The 26466-nt window shown below is 37.1% G+C and overlaps 2 protein-coding genes across 4 annotated transcripts in view; one reads left to right on the forward strand and one right to left on the reverse strand.

The window, feature by feature from the left end:
* LOC115218807 (hexokinase-2) overlaps positions 1-12860 on the forward strand; it is a 93497-nt gene extending 80637 nt beyond the window's left edge. For 2 of the 3 annotated variants that reach the window (XM_036508695.1, XM_029788745.2), the window contains exons 6-12: positions 3980-4079; positions 5628-5707; positions 6828-6940; positions 8942-9097; positions 9910-10049; positions 11987-12120; positions 12593-12860. In XM_036508695.1, the coding sequence (XP_036364588.1) occupies positions 3980-4079; positions 5628-5707; positions 6828-6940; positions 8942-9097; positions 9910-10049; positions 11987-12120; positions 12593-12712 (843 nt within the window). In that variant the 3' untranslated portion in view covers positions 12713-12860. The remainder of the gene's footprint in view (positions 1-3979; positions 4080-5627; positions 5708-6827; positions 6941-8941; positions 9098-9909; positions 10050-11986; positions 12121-12592) is intronic. The other variant, XM_029788744.2, reaches the window with a different exon arrangement.
* Positions 12861-17795: 4935 nt separating this feature from the next.
* Positions 17796-26466, reverse strand: part of LOC115219045 (heparanase) — a 28521-nt gene continuing 19850 nt past the window's right edge. The window contains exons 8-11 of the mRNA XM_029789093.2: positions 22679-22793; positions 20934-21049; positions 18978-19124; positions 17796-18200 (exon numbers count right to left, since the gene is read on the reverse strand). Of these exons, the coding sequence (XP_029644953.1) occupies positions 18044-18200; positions 18978-19124; positions 20934-21049; positions 22679-22793 (535 nt within the window). The 3' untranslated portion in view covers positions 17796-18043. The remainder of the gene's footprint in view (positions 18201-18977; positions 19125-20933; positions 21050-22678; positions 22794-26466) is intronic.

The raw sequence follows: 26466 nt of genomic DNA on the forward strand, positions 1-26466 counted from the left end.
TAGTTAGGAATCTAAATCGTAGGAGACAGACACACAACCTCTCTTTTATATGTAAAGATGTTTCCATTTTATATTGAATATGCCAGTGACATCTGACTGGCACATAATAAAAAGCACCATTTAAGCGTTGGGCTTCGTGGGGGCAGTGACAGGTGACCGACACCTTTGGCAATATACTCTACTTGTGTAAGACCTGTCAAACCAAGTGAGTCCAGGTCAATGGCACCCGTGCTGGTCGCATTGAAAAAACACCCACTATGCTCTCGGAGTGGTTGGCATTAGGAAGGACATCTAGCCATAGAAACCTTACCAAATCAGATCGGAACCTGGTGCAGCTCCCTGGCTTACCAGCTTTCAGTCAAAGCATCCAATCCATGCCAGCGTGGACGGCGGATGTTGAACGATGATCAAAAAATACCAAGGAGTGGGGTTCACTTCTCTTTCTTTTGTTATATTTTTTTTGCATTTCTCTTTCTTTACACAATGCTTTGAGGTCATTCATTTTTCATACTCCCGGAAGGAGTGGTTTTATTTATAGCAACTCTTTTCAATGTTGCATGTGTTGACAAGAACAAGTAAAGGAGAATTAGAATTTTGACCTACATTGTTATGGCTTGTGTCTTTGGCTATAAACACACACACAAACACACACACACACACCACACACACACAGTTGAAGATTATATATAATCTTAACCTACATAATTACATAGTCACACATGGGTCTACCTCATAATTGAGTCCTGTACAAAAGGTTAAAAGGTATTTTAAGAAAAAGCTAAAATGATTTAAAATTTTGACACAAAAGAATTAATGGAAAATGTTTTATGCTTTTCAAGTCAAAACATGTCTTAAAAGTACAAAGCTGTGCATATTTTTTGGGATTTGCTTTTCTGCCTTGAGTTCTTTGCTACTAATGTAAATACAACTACCGGGTTGTCTTGTTACTATAACTGCTTTGTTACAAGCAATAGTTATTGTTCAGGTCCAGCAGCTCTACATTTGACCCCAGTTCAGCCCAGTAAAGGTTTTCTAACCATGGCCATCCTGCCTGTCCTTTCCAGCATAGTTCGTCTTAGTGCACATTATCTAGAATGTCCTTTTTTTTTTTACTTTATTTTAAAATACAAAAAAACACCCACTACACTCGCTGAGTGGTTGGCGTTAGGAAGGGCATCCAGCCGTAGAAACACTGCCAAATCTGACTGGGCCTGATGAAGCCTTCCGGCTTCACAGACCCCAGTTAAACCGTCCAACCCATGCTAGCATGGAAAACGGACGCTAAATGATGATGTTGATGATGATGAGTGTGATTTGATGGCGATTTGGCTGTTATTTCTACCATGGTCAGCAAACACATAGAGGCTCCCTCATCAGTGTTGGTGCGGTCATCTCAGTGGATGACCTATTGACCCTAGTTGATCCCCTGTTTACTAATCTGTATACTGTTAATCACTGATTTTTATACATGTTGACCATTGGACAGAATTCAGTGATATTACAATGTTGTAAATAACTGACAGTCAAAACTATTGAAAAGGTTGCAAGATGCAATGAAAATTTTAGGACAATAAAAATAAGAAAAAAGTGGAAATTTTACCGGTGAGTGTGTTACATAATAAGGCACAAAAAGAAAATGACTCTCTCCAGACACAACAGAATATGCATCAACACACGAACTCATATAAAGAATCTTGCAAACCAAATCCCAAAACGAAATATAATAATGTTGTTTGACATATTCTTTTTTTGGCCAATTCAAGACATTCCACTAATAATGTCATATTCTTGTAGTGTACAAGTTTTATGGAATTTAGTCCAATTCCAGAACTCCTACTCGAACCAAAAACATCATGCTCTGATGTTTAGTCTAAGTAGGAGTTTTTGATAGTGTTGGAACTAAATTCTATAAAACTTGTAGAATACAAGACTATGACATTCATTCATCGTTTAACGTCCGCTTTCCATTCTAGCATGGGTTAGACGATTTGACTGAGGACTGGCGAACCAGATGGCTGCACCAGGCTCCAATCTTGATCTGGCAGAGTTTCTACAGTTGGATGCCCTTCCTAATACCAGCGACTCCAAGAGTGTAGTGGGTGCTTTTACGTGCCACCAGCACGAGGGCCAGTCAGGCGGTACTGGCAGCAGCCACGAAAAAATCGTGTTTTTTTTTTTACATGTCACCTGCGCACCGGCACAAGTACTAGTAAGGCACTGCTGGTAATGATCACGCTCGAATGGTGCTTTTTTCGTTATTAGTGGAATGTCTTGAATTGTGTCTTTGGTTGACTGTAGGTCAGAATTCTTTTTCTCATGAACGACAAAGGACACAAGCAAACTTCCTTCCTATTCAGGGCTAGATTCTTCATTTACACCCTCACGATGACCCCACATTCTTCACATAGCCAAAAATTACATCATACTTGTTGGGTTTCCTTCAGACTTTCATAAACTTGACCTTCTCTAGCTGTTATCTCTTTAAAAAGTACATATTCTCTATTTGGGATGGTAAAGTCACTCCAAGATAAGGACCAACCCTCATTAACACTTCTTTTTATTCATTTCAACTTCAATGTTTCATTTCTTTTGCCAGTTGTCCTCCCTACCACTGTCTCTGGATTTTTTTTTTAACTAGTTTTCTTTCCCTAAAATGTACTTCTGCCCTGTTTGCTTAAATCTAAAATAATTCACGATAAACATCACTCACCCACTTTTCCAAATACTCTGGGAAATTGATCCAGTGTCAAACTAAACAACAACAAAAAAAAAAAGGGTTACATTTTGGTGATAGTTTATCTCTCTTTACAGTCTGAGCTCAAATTCTGTTGACTTTACCTTTCATCCCCTCAAGGTCAAGTACTGGGATCAATATAATCAACTTAACCATCCCCTAACATTGCTGGCCTTGTGCCAAAATTTGAGACCAATATTATAATAGATTTTGAGGACTTTATCACCTCCCCTAACAAAAATAACTTACATTTGTATCTATTATATTGAAAAGCATTTTGTTGTGTTTGGGTCAGGACACACGACTGTTTGCTTCAGTTTGTGTGGCTGGAATAAAGTTTCTCCTCCTGCTTTGCTTTACAGTGGCTCATTGCCACCACTACCACCACCATATTGTGTCTCTGTTTCCTATATTAGTTTGACAGTTTGACAGGATCCAATGGGTCAGAGGACTACATCTGGTCCTTGTGTCTCATTTGGTGCAGGGTTTCTATGGCTGGATATCTTTGTTAGTATCAACCACATTACAGAGTGTACCTGGTACATTTTCATGGCACCAGCACTGGTGAGGCTATCTTGCCATCAGCAACACTGAAGAACCCTGGCATTGTCACAACTTTTATATGTCACTGGCACGTAAAAGGCACCATTTGAGTGTGGCTGATGCTAGTGCCACTTGACTGGTTCCCATGCCAGTGGCATGTCAAAAGCACCATTTGAGTGTGGCCAATGCTGCTTAACTGGCTCCCGTGCTGGTGGCACATCAAAAGCACTAAAGCGCCATTTGACTGTGACCGATGCCAGTGCTGCCTGACTGGCTCCCATGCCGGTGGCATGTAAAAAGCACCCACTACACTCTTGGAGTGGTTGGCATTAGGAAGGGCATCCAGCTGTAGAAATCTTGCCAGGTTAGATTGGAGCCAGGTGCAGCCCCCTGGCTTGCCAGTTCTGTCAAACCATCCGACCCATGAGAAGTGGATGTTAAACGACAACAACAATAGGATTTCAGGTGCAGTTTTTCATGGCACCTTCACAGGTGGGTGATGGGGGTCACCTCCTAGTTTGCAAAGTGATAGAAATCTTCTGTAAAGGACAAAACAGATTTATTATTGTGAAAGGATGGTAGTGGAGAGACTAAGAGAGAGAATAGGGTTTGTTTACCTATTATATTTTGAGCATTTCTTAAATATTTTTCCTTAAAATTTGCCATTTTATGTTTAATATGCATTTTCTTTCCATCTTTTAGCAACTTAATATTAAATGTGTGGCTGTGATCAACGATACTGTTGGAGCCCTGATGTCTTGTGCCCACAGTGATCGAATGTGTTCTATTGGTATTATATTAGGTAGGTATTTATTATTTTAATTTGTTAGAATTAAAGACTTGTCAAATAAAATATCAAAATATGAGAAACTTTGTGAAAAGTTAAAATTCAGACAAAAATGTTCTCGTACATTTAAGAAGCTTTGTGAATTGTTTTAGATTTTCCCATTTTTTTCTTTTTCTGCGCTTCCTGTAGACTGTTTTCAGTATCTACTCTAAAATTCCTTTAGAAATAATGGTTTCCAGTTGAATTCCAATCTGGATTTGAATGCATACAATACTTGTATATCGAGGAATAAGGAGGCAATTAATGGTGATCACAAAAATGTATTGTTGATGTAAACATTTTTCAAAATGTTTCTTCTCTTAAATAGAGCTTAAAATGTGAAACTTGGGATTTTGTTAACAGCTCATCTGATGCATTTTAACTAAAATTCTCTGACAAAGTATGTTTAACAGAGAAGCTGTAAGTTTGTGTTAGAGCCTTGAAATTAACACTTGGGTAAAACTTTCCTGAAATAAATTATACTTTTGAAAATGTAAGAGTAAACTGTAAAATGATGTGAAAGGAAAACAGTCCATCACTTTTATACGTTTGATAAGTTTATGGCCATGCGGTTAAGAAGTTCACTTCTCAATCATGTGATTCCAGGTTCAATCCTAATAGAAGGCACCTTGGACAAGTATTTTCTACCAAAGTTTCAGGTTGATAAAACCTTGTCGCTAAACTAGAATGAGGGCTCTTGGCTATAGTGTTTAGTGGTGTTTGCTCTGCCACTACCAAGCAAGAATCCACTTTGAGGGTAACTCCCTATCTTCATGTGTTGCCTCTTTCTGCAGTGACCTCAAAGATGTGGTTTCTTATCCACACACCACCCATCTCAAGGTCATGACTTGTTCACTCTTTCCTCTTCTAACTAGGTTGTGTGTGTGCACGTGCATGTGTATGTATGTGAGAGAGAGAGAAAGAGACACCAAACAACTGAAAGCAGTTTGGTGGCAGTGTAAATAAACAATAAAAAAAAATGGACATTTTTTTTGTTTCCAAAGAAAGTTATTTGAGAAAAATCCAATTTGAATTGTCTGAACTCTCAAATGGTACTGCTGCTTTGATTCACAAGATGGGTCGATCTGAAGTCACTGTTGCTGTAGATGGCTCTCTCTACAGATCCCATCCTCATTTTCATGACTTAATGGTAGAAAAAATTAAAGCACTTTGTCCCCTTACTAGAGTAAGTAGATTTCTAAGTTCATTTAACTGAAATTTTTCTGTCAATCCACCTGAAGATTAACTGCATTTACAGTTAATCTTCTAAGATCAACTGGATTTCACTGATACATTGTTGAGATTGTCTCTTCAAAACTCCATGGCCATTACCTAAAACAATAAAAGCATAATTCGTGTCTGCAAGATTCTGTCAATTTGGCCCTTTTATTATCTGCTGGACTGGGGACTGGGTGATAGAGAGTACAAAATATAATCTGCTGCCACAGAAAAACCTATGAAAATGACAAATTTTCACCTGTTTCTTCTTCCAAATTAATTCTTATTTGAAAATATTTCTTTCAGGTACAGGTACTAATGCTTGTTATATTGAGAGACTGGAAAATGTTGACATTTGGAATGAAGATAAAAATGAACCAAAACAAGTGAGCGCCTTTAGCTTTCTCTTCATCTTTATTTAGCATCACTATTGTCTTGTTCTTTTCTTCGTGTCTTTAGTTTTTTTTATTTATTTCTGGCCGTAGACTGTGGCCATGCTGGAGCACCACCTCAAAGAATTTTAGTTGAAGGAAGCAACTTCAAGCCTGGTACTTATTCTGTCAGTCTCTTTTGCTGAACCACTAAGTCACAGTGATGAAAACATTCCAACAACTGTTACCAAGTAATGATGAGGGGCAGACACACACACACACACACACACTATATATATATATATATATATACACACACACACGACAGGCTTCTTTCAGTTTCTGTCTACCAAATCCACTCACAAGGCTTTGGTTGGCTCAAGGCTATAGTAGAAGACACTTGCCCAAGGTGCCATGCAGTGGGACTGAACCACACAGCCACACCTGTGCCTATAAACTTTTCAGTAACCTCATAAATTCTTTTTCCATCCACCCACCTCCCTAAAACATTTCAATGGTTCTGATGATATTACTGACAATGTCTGTCTCAACAACGGTCAGCTGAAATAGATTTTCTTTTTTTTTTTTGTTAATCTCCCATATTTAGATTTTTCTATGATTCAAACCTACTCAAGCTTCTTGAGAAAAATTAAGGCAGCGAGCTGACAGAAACGTTAGCACGCTGGGCGAAATGCATAGCCATATTTCGTCTGCTGTTACGTTCTGAGTTCAAATTCCGCCATGGTTGACTTTGCCTTTCATCCTTTCGGGGTCGATAAATTAAGTACCAGTTACGCACTCGGGTCGAAGTAATTGACTTAATCCGTTTGTCTGTCCTTGTTTGTCCTCTCTGTGTTTAGCCCCTTGTGGGTAGTTAAAAACAAAATATCTGAGAAAAATGAGAGAAATGGAACCAAACAAAGTGCAGATTGAACTAGACTTCAGTTCTCTACGAGCTATGCCCCTCTTGTGACCTTGTAACACTACCTCCTCCTCCTCCTTCCTGCAGTGGTTTGACTTTTGTATTCTGCTCTCGTCTCATGCCTGGTGGTGTTGATACTTCCAAGTGATTCTGATGGTTCCAAATCCTCCAAAAGTTACATAATTTTTTTGTTTCGTTTTCTTCTGCAAAAAGGTTATAATTAACACAGAATGGGGTGCATTTGGAGACGATGGCTGTTTGGACAAGATTCTAACAGATTACGACAGGCAGGTTGACAAGCATTCCATCAACCCAGGAAAGCAACGGTATGTATGTGTGTGTTTTATATATATATATATATATATATATATATAATATATATATATATATATACATATATATGTTTTTTTTTTATATATCTGTAATAGTTTAGCTTTTGTTTTTGTTTTCTGTCACGTTGTGTTAGTTCTGTGTAAAGTATTTGAAGATTTGTTGTTGTTGTGGTGGTGGTGGTGGTGGTATGTGTAATTAAACATGTCAAACAACATTTTGTCATGAAGAAATGTTGGTATTTAAAAACAATCCCTTTCCCCAACTGGGTGCAGGTCTTATTCTGTCTTTAAGAGGTTTGCTTCACAACCTTGTTATCCTAGGTTCAGTCCCACTGCATGGCCCCTAGGCAAGTATCTTTTCTTATAGCCTTAGGCAGACCAAAGCCTTGTGAGTGGAATTTAAAAAAAGGAAACTGAAGAGAAGCCTGTCCTGCATGGATCTTTCAATGATGCAGATTCAGTTGCTTGGTCAACTATGTTGCCTGCCCCTGAACTAATATCTAAGTGGCCCAATATTCCACAGACGCGTACCTTTATCTTAATTCTCAGACAGACAATATTGTTGTTTGTTCCTTCTCAAGCCATGCCTGGTTCATAAGGGCCGGTTTCTTGGCGTAGAGGTTCCCCACCTGAACGGGACGCCGGTCCGTCGCAGGTGAGTTGCAAGATGTAGGGGGAAAGAGTGAGAGAAAGTTGTGGCGAAAGAGTCTGCAGAAGTTTCACCATTACCTTCTGCCGGAGCCACGTGGAGCTTAGGTGTTTCGCTTGTAAACACACACATCGCCCGGTCTGAGATTTGAACCCACAATCCCTCGACAGCGAGTCTGCTGCTCTAACCACTAGGCCATGTGCCTCCACAGGCAGACAATCAGCAAGGCACAGTGACAAATGTGACTCAGTGTGTGACAAAGGTACTGCCTTGTTACACAATGTATCACAAGGCCGTACTAGGAAGTTTAATTCCTGACATTGTCGTTCAAGGTTCAGTCCCACTGCATAGCAAGTATATTTGTATATGTATCAGTGTGTGTGTGTGTGTGTGTATTTACATCTCACTTCACGCTTCAAACAGGTGCAGAATAAGAAAACCTCTACTTGAGAAACAGAATGGTTAGTGACAGGAATGGTATCTGACTTAAAAACAATGCCTCAAAACTATTTGTTGGACCCATGCAAGAATGGTAAAACAATCATAAAGTTGCCATGGAAACCTGATCCCATTTTACAGAAAAGTACTGTTTGCACCTAAAATGCTCGCTGTGCCTAGTTTGCTTAGATTTCTTCTCTCTGTATGTGCACATGTGTGCATGTATATGTGCACACATCATTATCCTCATTCAATGTTCCTTTTCTATGTTGGCATGGGTTGGATGGTTTGACAAAATCTAAGGCGGTGAGCTGGCAGAATCGTTAGCACGCCAGGCAAAATCCTTAGCAGTATTTCGTCTGTCGTTATGTTCTGAGTTCAAATTCCACCGAGGTCAACGTTGCCTTTCATCCTTTCAGGGTCGATAAATTAAGTATTAGTTACGCACTGGGGTCAATGTAATCGACTTAATCCGTTTGTCTGTCCTTGTTTCTTTCCTGTGTTTAGCCCCTTGCGGGTAGTAAAGAAATAGGTTTGATTGACAAAATCTGTTGTGCTGCATTGAGCTCCAGTCACCTGTTTTGGCTTGGTTTCTGTGGCTGGATGCCCTTCCTAGTGCCAACCCCTTTGCAGAGTGTGTGTTGGGTGCTTTTATTGTGCACTTGCACTAGTGAGGTCACCAAGTAATGTGCAAGGCAGGAGATAAGTGGGAAGGGGTGTGTGTGAGTGATGGTGGGAGGGATGTTATGCCAGGTATTGAGGGGGAAAATATATGAGAGAGAGACACACAGGTGTCTTGCTACAGAGGGGATCCATGGTTACCCCATTTGTAAGGAACTGGAGAGAAGATAAAGATGGAGATAATTGGGATGCTTATAGTATAATATATTTTTTATTTTACTTTACAGATTTGAGAAGACAATATCTGGAATGTACATGGGGGAACTTGTCCGTCTTATACTTGAAAAGTTACGCAGACATAAACTGATTTTCAATGGTGTTGGCTCAGAAGAGTTATCGACTCGTGGACGGTTTTACACAAAATATGTTTCTGAAATTGAAAGGTAAACGTGAAAATATTTTCTAATGTAAAATCTATGGTGTTCAATAATTTCTTTTCTCCTTTCTTTTTTGTTGGTTTTGTTGTTTATTTTTATGTTAGCAAAGAGAAATTGATGGAAAATAGCTTTTTTAAAAAAAAGTCCAATTTGCAGCAGTTGAAATAATGGCCTGTAACTCCTGGAAAGATCACTTCAAAGGTGCTGCATCATTATATATATGTATGTGCATGCATATATATTTTCTCAAACAAAAAAACCACAGCATCATGCCTATGCAATACATGGATAACTTTTTTAATTTAATTTTGTTTCAATTGCATACCCTGAGTTTATTACAACCCAACAGGCTTTCCACAATATCAGTGAATGTATTATTCACTATTTTCTATACATCAGAAGAGACATTTTATTTACGCAATGTGTCAAATGGATACTTATCGTTGACAAGGTCCAAAAAGGCTGAAACGTGTCTTACATTCTCGTGAGTCACTGGCTGAAATAGTGTTCACCTCACTCCCTTGTTTTAACACAACTTGTCTAGAGATTTCCTCTTGGATAAAAACCACAGCATCAGGGGTGTATATATGTTATGTATGAAACACAGACGGTTACAGAGAGAAAGAAAGATCATTTTTGTCTGTAGTATAGTTTTGTGTTTTAAACCTTGAAACACATGCAAATTTTAAGAATCATTAAAATAGTATTTTTTTTATCCATTTACTTAACGGTTTCATTACATTCCAAAATGATTCTTTTCTTTGAATTACCATTTTCTTCTATATATTTAACGTTTTTTTTTTTTTTTCGTCTTGCAGTGATATTGATGATAGCTTCAAAAATACTAAACAGGTCTTTCAGGATCTTAACTTAACAAACTTTATGGTGGAAGATTGTCGTATCGCTCAGTATGTCTGCTCAACTATTTCCACACGAGCTGCCTATTTATCTGCCGCAGGTAAGCGAAGGTTTCGTGAAATATTTTAACCTTTTTTTATGCAGCTTCTTTGATTGATGTTTTCAGATTAAGTGATTGTGTCTGTCCACAGCAGAGACCATAAGAACTACATCAGGACAATAGATTTGGTAACTGTTCTTGGATATCCATTTATATATATATATATATATATTTATATATATATTTATATATATATATATATTTATATATATATATATATATATATATATCATATATATATATATATATATATATATATATATATATGAAAGAAGGTTTGAAAATGCAATTTTAAAGATGTTTATTTACTTGACCAGTTTCACTTTTTTTAGAAAAAGATTGTCAAAAGTAAAATGTAAATCTTTGTTGTTATAAGTACTGGTTGTCACAAAGGTATTAAAATACATATATACATTCTTTGATAATAATAAGAAAATGTTAAAAACAGTTTACAAGGAAATATCTTGAGAAAATATTAAACAGAAATTTCTGTTACATTTTACTTCTGACAATCTTTTTCTAAAAAAAGTGAAACGTGTTAAGTGAATGAACATCTTTAAAATTGCATTTTCAAACCTTCTTTCATATATATATATATAAATAAATACATAAATACATACATATATTTCCAGCAGTTTTATTTTCAGGCGGGACTTTTCACTGCTTTCAATTTGTTTGTTTAGGCGATTTGAAACTTTTGTACGCCATCTCATAAAAATTTTTCACTCTCTGGGGATTTTGTTCTTGTGTACAGTGGCCTTTCTCTCTGGGATACATACATATACATATATGCATATATATATATATATATATATATATATATATATATATATATATATATACATATATATATATATATATACATACACACACACACACACACATATGTGTGTGTACGTGTATGTATATATACGTATATACACATATATGGTGGATTCTACTGTCTTAGACAAAAGGTGAGGATTCTGCTACTTCTTGCAGAACAACCTGCACAAATGGTTTGTTGATGCAATGTCGTGCTGTGCATTAGCTCAATCCCTCCATCAAATCGGCGTTACCTGTACAGGTGCACAATGAGTAATTAAGCTTGGTCTATCTTGCCGCTCTATATACACTTAATAACACAGCATCATTTCCAACGGACCTTTCATAGAACAAGGTTTTAATATGAGCAAGTGTTTCCCTCCTTTCATATTTGCTGATGTCTAGGGACCACCTAAGATGGTCCCTGAAATCTTTTGCTCAACTCATGCTACAGATACATATAGATGTAAATATATATAAATATGTTTATTGTTTATTTAATTTAGTAAAGCAGTGTGTAGTCTTAAGAGGTACGATATAAGAAATATGTAGTGAAGCCTCAATAAAGTCTGTACCAATTGAAGAGGGACAGATCCTGGCTGTAATACGTACGTTTCAACCAGAATCTAATACTTTAGCCAAAGATATGACAGGTTGTACACTTGTTTCAGTCATTTGACTGTGGCCATGCTGGAGCACCACCTTTAGTCGAGGAAATCGACCCCCCAGGACTTATTCTTTGTAAGCGTAGTACTTATTCTATCGGTCTCTTTTGCCGAACCGCTAAGATACGGGGACATAAACACACCAGCATCGGCTGTCAAGTGATGTTGGGGGGACAAACATATACACATAATATATATACATATATACAACTGGCTTCTTTCAGTTTCCGTCTACCAAATCCACTCACAAGGCTTTGGTCGGCACTTGCCCAAGGTGCCATGCAGTGGGACTGAACCCAGAACCATGTGGTTGGTAAGCAAGCTGCTTACCACACAGCCACTCCTGCGCCTATATGTAATATTGACTGATGAAGTTGTCTTGTAATTGTATTGCGGTTGAGAGCAATGGAAAGTCTTGTCAGGTCAACGTTTCTCTTTTACTTCAATGTGTTGTTGTTGTTGTTTCAGGTACTGCTGCTTTGATTCACAAGATGGGTCGATCTGAAGTCACTGTTGCTGTAGATGGCTCTCTCTACAGATTCCATCCTCATTTTCATGACTTAATGGTAGAAAAAATTAAAGCACTTTGTCCCCTTACTAGAGTAAGTAGATTTCTAAGTTCATTTAACTGAAATTTTTCTGTCAACCCACCTGAAACCGCTCCTGGTTCTGTGATACCAATTCTGTTTTAAACATCAGCTTCATATCAGTTATTTTACAAAATTTTTATTTAAAAAGTTAAACAAAACAAAGGCAGTGGATTTAACTTTGAATGTTGTAATGAAAGGCTTGGCCATTCAGCATTTAAACTGGTCATATCCAATCCAAATATTCTAACCATTTTATGTTCAAACTGGCCGGATCTGATCCTTCACACCTACCCTGCAATATCATTCTAAAAATAATCGCATCATTGAAATCTTGAAGCTATAAAATAATGCATAATTAATTTTTTAAAAAAACGAAACAATTTGAATAAATAAGCAAACCTTTTGACAGAATAATCCGGATGCAAAGATGTCTTTTGGAATTGGGTTTTAGTTATTTCTAGTGTTCTTCTCTTTCATTTTCCAGTTTCGTCTGATGCTGTCCCATGATGGAAGCGGAAAAGGTGCAGCAATCGTTGCAAGTTGTGCTACACAAGAAGGCCAGAATCAAAACAACAATTCTGCATTAAGGGCGGAAGTTCATTGAGAATAATAGTTAATTAGAAATCTATGTCCATGTATGTTTTGGTGTGTGTGTGTGTGTGTGTGTGTACATACATATATAGGTCTCTCTCTCTCTCTCTCTCTCCTTTTATATATGTATGTATATATATATATATATTTGTAGATAGATGTATTTGTGTATATATTTAGCTCTTTGTGTGTGCATGAATATATATATGAACGTATATTACACACATATAATCACTCATATATGCACACATACATCTACGCATTCATGCCAATATTCTCTTTCACACACACACCCACATACACACAAAGAGGTCCATATATATATTCATATATATATATATGGTTGAAATAATGTGTGAGAATTTTTAAAAGAAATAGTTTTCAATTCCAAAGAGAAAATGTTAATGAATTTTTTTTTTTTTCTTAAGGAAACAAAAAAAAAAAAGAAAAGAGATTTGTCAGATTCTGATGTTGCTTCTCTCAAAGACTTCTCTAGTTGCACCTTACTCGTTGCTACGTATAATAGCTACTTTCAAACTCTGCTTCTGGACTGCCACCCTCAACTTGTTAACTCACTATCACAAAACTCAAAAGCATCTGTGTGTGTGTGTATTTTTATATATATATACATAGGTGATGGTATGTATGTGAGTGTGGAATACGTGTGCGTGTGTGTGTGTATTTCTATACACACGTGTATATATATATATATATATATTGTGAATGTATGAGTGTCTCTGTAAATGTAACGATATATGTAAATATATATATATAAATACATACACAGACACACATCTGGTGAAAGAGCAAGTAAGGGGGAGATAATCGGTAAATGTTCAGAAAATATGAATAACCATTAAAATTAGTCAAAATAATTAATCTTCATTTCCATCTTAATCTTGATTTGGGGGGGGGTCGGGTAGAGGGAGTGATATGTATGTTTTATTTATTATTATTCTTATTGTTTTTAAACCTTTTCTATGCATAATTTATTTGACATTCTTTCAGAAACGGTATTTCTTCTCGAGTGTATTCCCTGGTTCATTTCTTAGGTGTTACTACGGAAGAGCTTTTACGTTTAGTAAAGTTTTAGAATAATATATCCATGTCTGCTAAAATCTTCTTACATTTTTATGAGACATAGTTGATCAGCAGCGCTGGTTTCTTTCATTAAAGCAAAAAGTATTTAGAATCTCTACCAAATTGAGAAAAAGAAAATAAATTATTCTAATTTTTTTTCTTTCTTATTTTAAAAGCATTTAAAAAGATTTTGGTTCATCTGTACAAATATCTGATAAGCAATGTCGTTTTCATTCTATCAAGAGTTACAAAATCTCTTTCAGTTTTGGTATCTTTCTATTTAAGGCAGTGATGAGCTTTTAGAATTGTTAGAATGGTAGACAAAATGCCAAGCAATATTTCTTCTGGCTCTGTGTTCTGGTTTCAAATCTCGCCAAGGTCAACTTTGTCTTTCATCTTTTGGGGGGGTTGATAAAATAAGGTACCAGTTGAATACTGGACTCAATGGCACTGACTAACCGACTTCCTTTAAATTTGTTGGCCTTGTACCTAAATTAGAACCCATTATCTCTCCATTTCGTCATCTTAATTGATACATTGCCATGATACCATTCTTAGACATTCTGCCACTTCAACAGCAAGGTTTCCCTTGTCTAATTAGTTATATTTATAAAATAAGGATTGGAAACCTTAATTATTTCATCTAAAATTGATACTTCATAATTCATATTGAATATCACAGATGACTTACCAATATATATTGCAATATTTAAAACAAAAAAAAAGATTTTCAAATATAAACTTTCAGAACAAATCAGGAAATTGTTGACAGTTGAGCTTTAAAAAAGTGAATCTGACGCTTGTTTCTGTTGGATCTCATTTAGTAACAAAACAGCAATCATTTATTTATTTTTTTTTTTTCCACCTTGAAAAGTTCCTTTTTATTTGTAAATAGTTCTTAGAACGTTTGTCCCTCTTTGATGACTTAGGAAACATTAGAAATATCAGTCCAAAAACTTTAACATTGGCAGTAATTTCAAACACTTTGGCTTAGTCATCCAAATGTTCATATAATTAGGTATTGTCTATTTGGAGTTTTTTTTTTTTTTCTACCCCCTTCTCACCAGAATTAGATTATTAAGTAGGTTAACGAATCTGTGCTTTGGAGGAGAGAATGGCTGCATTTCTTGTAATAAATATGATGATGATGATATTTATAAAACTACCTTCAGAATCCATACTGTGATATCATCTTACCTGTCGATAAACATTTAAATCAATGCGTATAAAATGTTTTGTGATTTATTTTGTGTGTGTGTGTTTAGTTTAATATTTGATGGCTTAAAAGCTATTTAGAATAACTTTTAATTAATTATTCATCACTTGCACAAAAAGAAGTAAAAATTCAACTTAGACTTCAGTTGGTGGAGAAATAAATATAAAAATAGTTTCTTTTTCAAGAAGCAAATACCATTATTGTCTCTCATCTTAAATATTTTGGCAGAAATACTTTTTCCTAAATTTATTTAATAAAAGCTATATTTACATTTTTTTTTTTTTTTCAATTTATTGGTATTAGATGTTAATTAAATAATACTTTTTTTATCAGGATATTTATCTAGTCTTCACAGTTCAGAAAGAAAGATTATTTCACAAAACAATGCAAATATATATTTTGAACAATCAGCAAAACAGAACTTAGTAATGTCTCTTTTTAAAGATATCAGTTAAAAATACCATAATTATGTTAGAAACAATGGTTTTATTACATTAAGGCTGTTCTAAAACATCCCTTAATTATCATATTAATCATCAGTGCCCTTAGTTAACAAGGAAAATAAAGTGGGTTTTTATTAGATTTTATTCAGATCACCACACACACACACACACACACACATTCTATTTTTAGCTTGTCAATGAAGTTGTTGGTAATAAAAAAAGGCTTCTTTCTTCATCTCTCTCTCTCTCTCCTATTGTGGGCCAAAAATGGGGTTGTTTGTTATTAATAATTTTAAGTATCTTTCAAAGATGAAAAAGAAAAAGCTATTGTTTATTCTGTTTTGTTATGAATATGTTTTTTTTTTCTTTTTTTTTTTTCCTTTTTGAATCAAATTTTATTTTTTCCAATGTTAGACTATATTACTCTTAAATGATTCTGTACAACATTGCTTAACAAATTATTATGGAGAAATAAAAGAATTAAAAACATTTTTAATGTTTATGTTTTTCCTTGAAATTTAAGTGAATTTTAAAATAGTTATTTCTGCTCTTAAAATAGGACATGACATAAACAAACCACAGAACACTACGACTGATTTCAATGCGTGAGAAATATTTAGTGAAAACCTCCTGAGACAGATACACATTTAAATGCAACACAAGGGGAAACAAGACAAATTCAAATAATTCCAAAGTGACACAAGTTTACAATTTGTCCTCATTGGGTCTTTGTTTTAATTAGTTTAGTCTAATAAGTTATCCCATGTATTTAACATTAAAACAAACCTTGCTTTTCCTTCCATCATAACCTTTTTTTTTTTTTTTTAAATCCTAATCTTTGGTTTTCTACAATGGTCTAGTTTAAACTGGTTTGCAACAGAGTAATATATATATCCATGCCCCTCAATTTTGGTCCTTTCTTTCAGATAAAGAATTCTTTAATTCTTCAATGAGAACTACAATTTGTCTTCAACTCCCTACATTCTACAAAACTACAATAAACAGGAAATAGCTTAAAACCATAGACATTTAGCTGCATGCTAAATGTCTATGAATTAGATTATTAAGTAGGTTAACGAATCTGTGCTTTGGAGGAGAGAATGGCTGCATCTCTTGAGCCACTCTCTGGCTATCTATCTGCGGCTATATATAGGTATGGTATGACCTCACCTGGAATTTGCATCACCTGTCTGGAACCCCTATCTTGCCCAGGATATTAATCGTCTGGAAGCCGTTCAGCGACGTGCAACCAAAAGAACACCCTCCATCAGGCATTTGCCATATTCTGAACGCCTTACTTCCCTGGGCATGGACACATTGAAACTCCGACGTCTGGCAGCTGACTTGGCAGACACCCATAAAATTATTAACCATCTTACAAACAATAACTCTGAGCACCTTTTCAAACTCCATCTGTTTAACACCCGTGGACATATTTACAAAGTCAGAAAACAGCACAGCTCCCATGACTTTTGAAAACATTTTTTCATGCTGAGAGTTGCTGAAGCATGGAACAAACTGCCAGCATCAGTTGTTAGTTGTCGGAGCACTGCATCCTTCAAAACTTCCGTGCTTCCTGAGATTCGCCAACACTACACCTGATCTTCTCCCCTCCATACACATGCAAGCATGTATCTGACTCATACACTGTGCACTTCCCAGACATTTGTACATTACTGCATACACTTTATACACACTTTCTGACAAGTTGTGGTGCACCTGAGCACTGTATATAATAATTTCATTATTATTTTATAAATATGATGATATTTATAAAACTATCTTCAGAATCCATACTGTGATATCTTACCTGTCGATAAACATTTAAATCAATGCATATAAAATGTTTTGTGATTTATTTTGTGTGTGTGTTTAGTTTAATATTTGATGGCTTAAAAGCTATTTAGAATAACTTTTAATTAATTATTCATCACTTGCACAAAAGGTGGCAAACTGGCAGAATTGTTAATATGCCAGACAGAATGCTTCATGGCATTTCAGCCATCTTTGTCTTAGGTTCAAATTCTGCTGAGGTTAGCTTTGCCTTTCATCCTTTTGGGGTCAATAAAATAAGGACACAAAAAAAAGTTTCAGGCCTTGTGCCTATTGTAGACAGGATTACAGAGCTGGTCTCAGGCAGGTTGGGACATCAAAAGCGTCGCTTTGCCCCTCATCCCTCTGTACACCCCACACTTCTAATCCTTGCGATGGAGAACAGAGGCAAACCTCTGACTCTTATTCACCAACTTCTCTGCTCTCCCCATTTTCTCGACTCATGACTCTGACTACTGTACCATTCTACCAGCAAGTTGAGAGTCAAGGACTCTTGACAAGTATAGATAACAACAAAGATTGTATTTATCAAAAATTATAAATCTCTTATTGATTTTTTTTTATTATTGTCTTCATCCAGCAATTGATTTAAAAAAATGTTATGTAGACATGATAAATCTTATGTAAAAATATGAAACAAATTTAGTTGAATTGTTAAATTTTGTCCATGTTGAAATTGTGGAATCAACAAAGAATTAAGTGTAATTTGCTTTTAAATGACTTCTTCATTACAGAACTCTTTAAATTTAAATGGTTTAGGACAATGCCTTTTCTATATGTAGCAAGGCCTTGCATTGGCATTCGGAAGAACAATAAAGCCAAATGTTAATGGTGGTATGAGGACTGGTAGTCTCTGTGGTTTCGGCTTAAAAGAAGGTAACTGGTTGTTATTTAATAAGTGAAGTGGGATTCCATTTAACTTGACATTCCTAAAAAATAAAATACTGAAAGTTTAGAATCGACACAAGTCAAACCATTGAAAGCATAACTCAACAGAGGCGCTTCTCCAATTTAATTAATTTCCCTCCCGCTTCATTCATAATATTTACATTAATATAGAATTATAATTAAAAGTTAACTTGCTAGAAATAACAACCAAATCTCTCTTAAATCCGATTCTTCTATATTGCTGGTAGCAATGTATCTCCTCCACAGCAAAATCTTGTTCTGGCCCCTTTCCTTCATACTCTAAACCTTTCATCACCTTAGTACAAAACTGCATCACTCTCTATGGTGGCCCCATTCAGTGGAAAGGGATCTTAGACTTCTGAATTACTTGACGTCACTAGTGCCAAGGTTATGAGAAAAAAGGCACCCAGTACCCTTTGTAAAGTGGTTGGTGTTGGAAAGGGCATCTGGCCATAGAAACCATGTCAAAACAGACAATGGGGCACAATGCAATCCTCTGGCACACTGGACCCAACCCATGGAAGATGAATGTTGACTGCCTCAATTCATCTATTTCTCAGCTAACAGTATGACCATCCCCATCCCTGCTCTCACTATTACTCACCCACAAGGATTGCATACGAAGAGTTTGATTGAGGATCCTTTCCTACTTACCACTTGCCTCTGACCCTATGTCTTCACAGTCTCACCAAATTTATCTTTCATTGGCAAAGATCCTAATCAAACAATATTCAATAAACCGTACAGGCCACAACTTTATCACTCTGCAAGAAAAGATTAAATTGTGTAGCACTTACCTTGACTTGAGACCCATTTCATCTGCAGGTTCCAACAGGTACAAATGAACAATTTGGTTACTGTATTTAGGAAAATCAACGGCAACAGTTTTCTTTGAAAATACATTCAGGAAGTAAACAGTCATTGCACCAGGACCATATTTTGTCCTATGGAAATAAAACACATATACTGAGGTGGTTTATTTGCGAGTCTTTTTCCAATGTGCATGCAGTGGTGTGGTGGTTACATTAGAACCACAGTCAGCTGTGGTTCTAATGCAAAAGCAGTTTTTATATTATTAGTGCTGGGGATACGTGAGAAGCCAAGTTGATTCTGGTAAGATTTGAACTCGATACATAAAGGAACCAAGCTAAATCCTAAACAGTATTCAGCCTGGGTACTCTATCCAAAATAGTTTCATTGTTATAACATGTTAATATTTTGACTTTGATTCAAAAGCTTGGCATTTTAGGCAGAAATCATTCTCTATGGCATTGCATCAAACCATATCTCATGAGTGAAATTGCAAAGATGGGAACTATAAAGAAGCCCACCATGTAGATTGTACCTGGAATTCAAAAGGGTACAACCTTGTCACACTGTGTCAAGCTGAATCTGGCAGAGGATTACATTAGTGCTTAAACCAGTCATATCAGGACCAAATGTTCAACATGTTTTACAGGCTAATATATTTTATGTAAGTTTAAATCACAGACTCCTCAGGATATCTTGGATTTCTGCAGTTGAATAGGTCTTTATGTTTATTTAGATTTTAATTATTTCTGTGGGAGGCTTTGGAACATAACACCCACGATAGTCGAGGGATTACTGTAAATACATTATATAATTTATAGATAGGTGAAACCTGTCCTATTGTGGCCCCTTCTTATACTTTAACCTTTCATCCTGTAGCACTAAGCTGCCCTCCTCTCTACTGTAGCCCCACACAGTTAAAGAGAGTCTTAATCATAAAGTGGTGGGCATTAGGAAGGACATTCGTTGATAGAAACCAGGCCAAAGCAGACACTGGAGCACACTGCAGTCTTCAGACCCCTCAGATCATGTCAGACTGTCCAACCCATGCCAGCATGAAAGATGGACATTAAAACACGACAAGATTGTTTTCTTTAGTTTATAAGTCAGTAAAAGAGGGGCAGCACTTATAATAATTTCGGAGCCTCCCACACTGGTGAGACTGAGGTGACCAATATGCAGCCTGAATATCTCCAATTCATTGTCTGCAGGGGACCAGTGGGGTTCTGGTCAAAATGCTTCTAACAAATATTGGCTTTTAATAAAGTTTTACTATGAGGTGAAGACATTTCTTCTCAAAGACATCTTCACTCTTTTAAATGGATTCTTATGTTTCTTCATTTTCTTCTTCTTTCCACAGATCTACATTTCCTTAAATTTATTCAGTTGAGAAAATATAGTCATTTATATATTGTTATTAGTTATATATAGTTATAGGCGCAGGAGCGGCTGTGTGGTTAGTAGCTTGTTTACCAACCACATGGTTCCGGGTTCAGTCCCACTGCATGGCACCTTGGGTAAGTGTCTTCTACTATAGCCTCGGACCGACCAAACCTTGTGAGTGGATTTGGTAGACGGAAACTGAAAGAAGCCCGTCGTATATATGTATATGTATGTATATATATATATATTTATATGTGTGTGTGTGTGTGTGCATGTGAGTTTGTATGTCTGTGTTTGTCCCCCAACATCGCATGCTGGTGTGTTTATGTCCCCGTCACTTAGCAGTACTGGGCTTACAAAGAATAAGTCCTGGGGTCGAGTTGCTCAATTAAAGGCGGTGCTCCAACATGGCCGCAGTCAAATGACTGAAACAAGTAAAAGAGTAAAAGTTGTTTCTCTGACAGTTTGTGCCGGAGCATGAGAGCTACTGTTGTGACCATCCCGTCTCTATTGTAAGGAAAAAAGGGTTAAAAACAAAAGATAAAAGAAACTGAGATTACCTTCGTAAGTTGGTACAATGTGTATAAACTCTGATATGGTTTGTAGGATCTAAGGCAACAGTTTCAAAAACTGGGCCACCAACCAATGTCTTGAACAAGAGACTCAACCAATAATCCTTAAAAAGAAGAAATATTCAGTCTTTTATGGCCTTAACAATTATGATGATGATGATGAATATACCAAACTTTATTATTATTACTATTATTATTTTTTGATTTTGGATTTGGTTTGCAAGATTCTTTATATGAGTTCGTGTGTTGAAGCATATTCTGTTGTGTCTGGGGAGAGTCATTCTCTTTTAGTGCCTTATTATTTAACACACTCACCGGTAAAATTTCCACTTATTTTGTCTTTTTCTTTTCCTAAAATTTTCGTTGCGTCTTGCAACCTTTTCAATAGTCTTGACTCTGAGTTCAAATTCCGCCAAAGTCGACTTTGCCTTTCATCCTTTCGGGGTCGATAAATTAAGTACCAGTTACACACTGGGGTCGATGTAATCGACTTAATCCCTTTGTCTGTCCTTGTTTGTCCCCTCTGTGTGTAGCCCCTTGTGGGCAGTAAAGAAATAAGAAATAATAAAGGGATGACATTGTAGGAATCAGATGTCCAAATTCCTCACTGGTCACAATCCACTTCAACCCTACTCTTTCATTTGGGTCCAAATTATTTCTCTATCATCTTGAAGGACTTTTGAGTGGCTTCTTTCAATGTCTTGGTTTTTATTTTTTTACACAGGTCCATCAGTTGACTTGTAAGGCTCAAATTGTCTGAAAAGAATGATGCAGACAAAAGTCAAACAGCCGTAACAACTGCTAGATATGTTTTAAATACAATGAAGGCAATATGTGGCCAAGTGGTCAAAGTGTCCAGATTAAGGTCATGAATTTGATACCTAGCAGTGCCTTTTGTCCTTGAGTAAGGTACTCTATTTCCTATTTCTTTACTACCCACAAGGGGCTACACACAGAGGGGACAAACAAGGACAGACAAACAGATTAAGTCGATTATATCGACCCCAGTGCGTAACTGGTACTTATTTAATCGACCCCGAAAGGATGAAAGGCAAAGTTGACCTTGGCAGAATTTGACTCAGAATGTAGCACTAGACGAAATACCTATTTCTTTCCTACCCACAAGGGGCTAAACACAGAGAGAACAAACAAGGACAGACGAACAGATTAAGTCAATTACATCGACCCCAGTGCGTAACTGGTACTTATTTAATCGACCCCGAAAGGATGAAAGGCAAAGTCGACCTCGGCAGAATTTGAACTCAGAACATAGCGGCAGACGAAATACCTATTTCTTTATTACCCACAAGGGGCTAAACACAGAGGGGACAAACAAGGACAGACATAGGTATTAAGTCGATTACATCGACCCCAGTGCGTAACTGGTACTTAATTTATCGACCCCGAAAGGATGAAAGGCAAAGTCGACCTCGGCGGAATTTGAACTCACAACGTAACGCAGACGAAATACCGCTAAGCATTTCGCCCGGCGCGCTAACGATTCTGCCAGCTCGCCACCTGTATTTCCTCTTGCTCCAATCCATTCGACTGGCAGAAACGAGTTGTGTTCATATTTGGAAGGGTCAGCTTTGTTGCACTCTGTGTCAGTCTGAATCTCCCTGAGAAACACGTTAAGGGTAACACATTTCAGAGGAGCACTCAGCCACATAAATGTGGTACCCTCATTGTCGTAACCCAGGGGACTGTCAGTTTTAATTCCTTCAATAACTTACTGGGTTTGGGTCCAGATTCTTATACTGGATCAGTCCATAGTTTCCACCATAGAAGTCTTGTCTCATCACAATTTCAACTCCGTATTTGGCAGCTAATCCAAGTTTATCCAACCACCTACAAGATAAAACGTTTAGAAATTAAACTCAACAGTTAATTATCAATACTTCTTTGATTATTGACTCTTAATGACTTACAGAATAAAATCAATGAGGTTTGTACTTCAGAGAGACAGAAAAGGATTCCTATATAATTTATTCAATCCCTAATAATATAAGAAATATTGATTTCAAATTTTGACACAAGGCCAGCAACTTCAGGGGAGTGGGGAAGGTCAATTAGATTTACCCCAGTACACAACTGGTACTCATTTTGTTGATCCCAAAAAGATGAAAGGCAAATTCAAACTTGGCAGAATTTGAACTCAGAACATACAAACACGTGAAACGCCACAAAAAACAATTTGTCCAATGTGCTAACGATCCTGCCACCTTAATATATTATGTAACCAATCAATAACAAGGCCAATTAAGCTATTTCTCCATAGATTGAAAACCTTAATTGATTTTTAAAAATTTTATTGTCAGCTGTATGTGCATCAGTTTGACAAATTGCAGAGAAACAAGCAGCCAATCTCAAAATATTGATTGATGATTGATGAATGATTTGTATGTAAGCCAAGATAATGCTGAGGGTGTCTGAGAGCAGAAGAAGTAAAATTTAATAAATTCTGGGAAGAAATCATTGTAATCTTTGTTTAATGAGCAATTAGTTCAACTGATTTGAATTTAAATGCTGTATGAGGTGGTATCCAAGTTGTTGGATCAGATAATGAAAGTCACAGAGAGGGTCATAGCCCAACTAATTAGGGAGTGAGTCAGTCTAGATGAGATGCAGTTTGGGTTGGTGCCAGGGAGAAGCACCACTGGTGCTATATTTCTGGTAAGAAAGCTGAAGGAGAAATACCTAGCCAAAGATAAGCCCCTGGACCTGGCTTTCGTTGACATGGAGAAAGCCTTTGACAGGGTCCTCCAATCCCTTATCTGGTGGTCAATGTGGAAACTAGGGATAGATGAGTGGTTAGTGAGAGCTGTACAAGCAATGTACAGGGTGGTGTCAGTAAGGTGAAGGTTGGCAACGAGTACAGTGAAGAATTTCGGGGTAGAGGTAGGGGTCCACCAAGGATCAGTTCCCAGCCCCCTCTTGTTCATCATAGTCTTCCAGGCAGTAGCAGAGGAATCCAAGACAGATTGCACCTGGGAGCCCCTCTATGCTGGTGACTTTGCTCTAATAGCTGAGTCACTATCAGAACTAGAGCAGTTTCAGGTGTGGAAGCAAGGTCTAGAATCGAAAGGCCTTAGGGACAATCTAACAAAAACCAAAGTCTTAATAAGTAGGAAGGCAGGCAAACCACAAATACCTTCAGGTTGATGGCCCTGCTCGATCTGTAGAAAAGGGGTAGGTAGAAATTCCATAACATGTACCCATTATATGGACATATAAGAGGTGTAGCAATATCAAAGGAAGGCTAACTGGGAAGACAGATTTTGTGTGCGGAAAATGTACAGGGACAGTAAAAACTGAAAATGTGCAGAAAACAGCTTCCGTCACATGCCAGTGGGTGTTCTGTGAGTGTAGCTGCAAAATAAGAATAGCCTGGACAAAGTTCAGAGAGCTCCTACTTCTGCTGGTGACAAAGGGCCTCTCGCTCAGAGTAAAAGGTAGACTGTATGACGCATGTGTGTGAACAGCCATGCTACATGGCAGTGAATCATGGGCTGTGACTGCTAAGGACATGCATAGGCTTGTAAGAAATGAAGCAAGTATGCTCTGTTAGATGTGTAATGTCAGTGTGGATGCACGACAGAGTGTAAGCACCCTGAGAAAAAAGTTGGACATAAAAAGCATCAAATGTGGTGTGCAAGAGAGATGACTGTGCTGGCATGGTCAGGTGTTGCATATGAATGAGGACAGCATGAAAAAGTGGCACACCCTAACAGTAGAGGGAACCTGTCGAAGAAGTAGACCCAGGAAGACCTGGGATGAGGTGGTAAAGCATGACCTTCAAGCGTTGGGCCTCACAGAGGTAATGACAAGAGACCAAGACCTTTGGAGATACGCTGTGCTTCAGAAGATCTGGCAAGCCAAGTAAGACCATAACTGTGGCCTATGCCAGTGCAGCATAACCAGCCCATTTAAGAATACCCTTCAATCATTGGGCTAGAAACTGTGCTTACAAAGACCTTTTGAGTCAAGTGAAGTGATTGTCATGGCTGATGCTAAAGACATTGGGAATGCTTCGGCAAGCTTACAGCAATGAGGCAATGGGTCGTACGCAATGTTTCAAGTGGCACAGGTGCTTCAAAAGTGGAAGAATGTCCCTGGAAGACGACGAAGCAGCCTGGGAGACCTGCCACAAGCATCACTCCTGGAAATGTGGTGTTGTGCATCAAGAATTCATCCTCCAGAGCCAGACCATCAGTTGAGAATTCTGTTGCATTGTTTCGAAGCATTTGATGGAGGACATTGGGCAAAAGCAACTGGGTCAGTGGAGTAGAAAGAATTGGATTCTTCATGATGACGATGCACCGGATCTTTTCAGTTTGAACGGCAGTTTTTAACATAATTTCTAGGTAACTAAAAAATTTTAAACTTCGTATACTGGTAGAATGTGTTTATAAAACATCTTTTTCTCTTGGCTTTATTGAGAAAATTCTATAGTTTGTAAGATATTTGTTGTTTTTTTCTTCAATTTCTGCAATTTCAACCAATCAATGACGTCCATTGAGGTGAAAAAACATTCTGTGCCGTATGAATATGTCCCTCGTTTAAGAAACAGATTGGGTTTATTTACATTTGTGAAGAAAAAAAGATAACCTTCCCCCCACATCTAACCCTAACCCTAAAACAGATTGAAATGCAATAGATCGATACTAGGGTCATAATTATGGGTGACAATTTCATATGACACCGCCAGAGAAAACTGCTGTTCAAACAGAAAAGATCCCGATGCACCTTGTCACCAAGCTCTCCTCATTCATGAGTTTCTTACCAAAAACGACATGGTATCACTCCTGCACCTGTCCTATTCCCCAGATTTAGCACCTGCAGACTTCCATCTCTGCCCCAAGATAAAAATGCAGCTCAAAGGTCACCATTTTAATACTGGTGTCGAGATCAAGATCAAATCGCTGAAGGTCTTTGTCTCGCTTATGAAAAACAAGTTCCATGATGGATTCCAGAAGTAACAGGAATGCTGGGACTGGTGTGTTGCTGTACAAGGGGACTATTTCAAAGGAGATGAGGTTGAAACTTAAGTAAATAAGTTAATTTTTTTATCAAACATAACCAGTCCAGGAAGCTTTTGATACCACATTGTCCTCATCGCCATTTAACATTTGTTTTCCATTCTGACATAGGTTGAATGGTTTGATAGAGTCCAAGGAGCTGCAGAGCTGTGATAGACCCCCAATATCAGCTTTTCTGGGTGCTTTTCTCATGATACAAGTACTAGTGAGGTCGCTAAGTAACTTGCAAGACAAAGTAAGGAGCTGTAACAATAATAATAATAATAATGTAATGTATATAGAACCGGATATAGATGTAACATTAGAATAGAGATGCCGTAATACTAGAAACATCCAATAATAACAGAAAGTGGAAGCAGTTGAAAAGATATTTCTATGAAAATCATTAAAATTACTTAATGGGGAGATGTGACCTGAAAATAAAAAATGGAAAATCAAAATAAGGGAAAGGACAGTTTTAAGCACTAAATTTTTGTGGGTTT

The sequence above is a fragment of the Octopus sinensis genome, linkage group LG14, assembly GCF_006345805.1.
Source record: "Octopus sinensis linkage group LG14, ASM634580v1, whole genome shotgun sequence".
In the NCBI taxonomy this organism is placed as follows: Eukaryota; Metazoa; Mollusca; class Cephalopoda; order Octopoda; family Octopodidae; genus Octopus; species Octopus sinensis.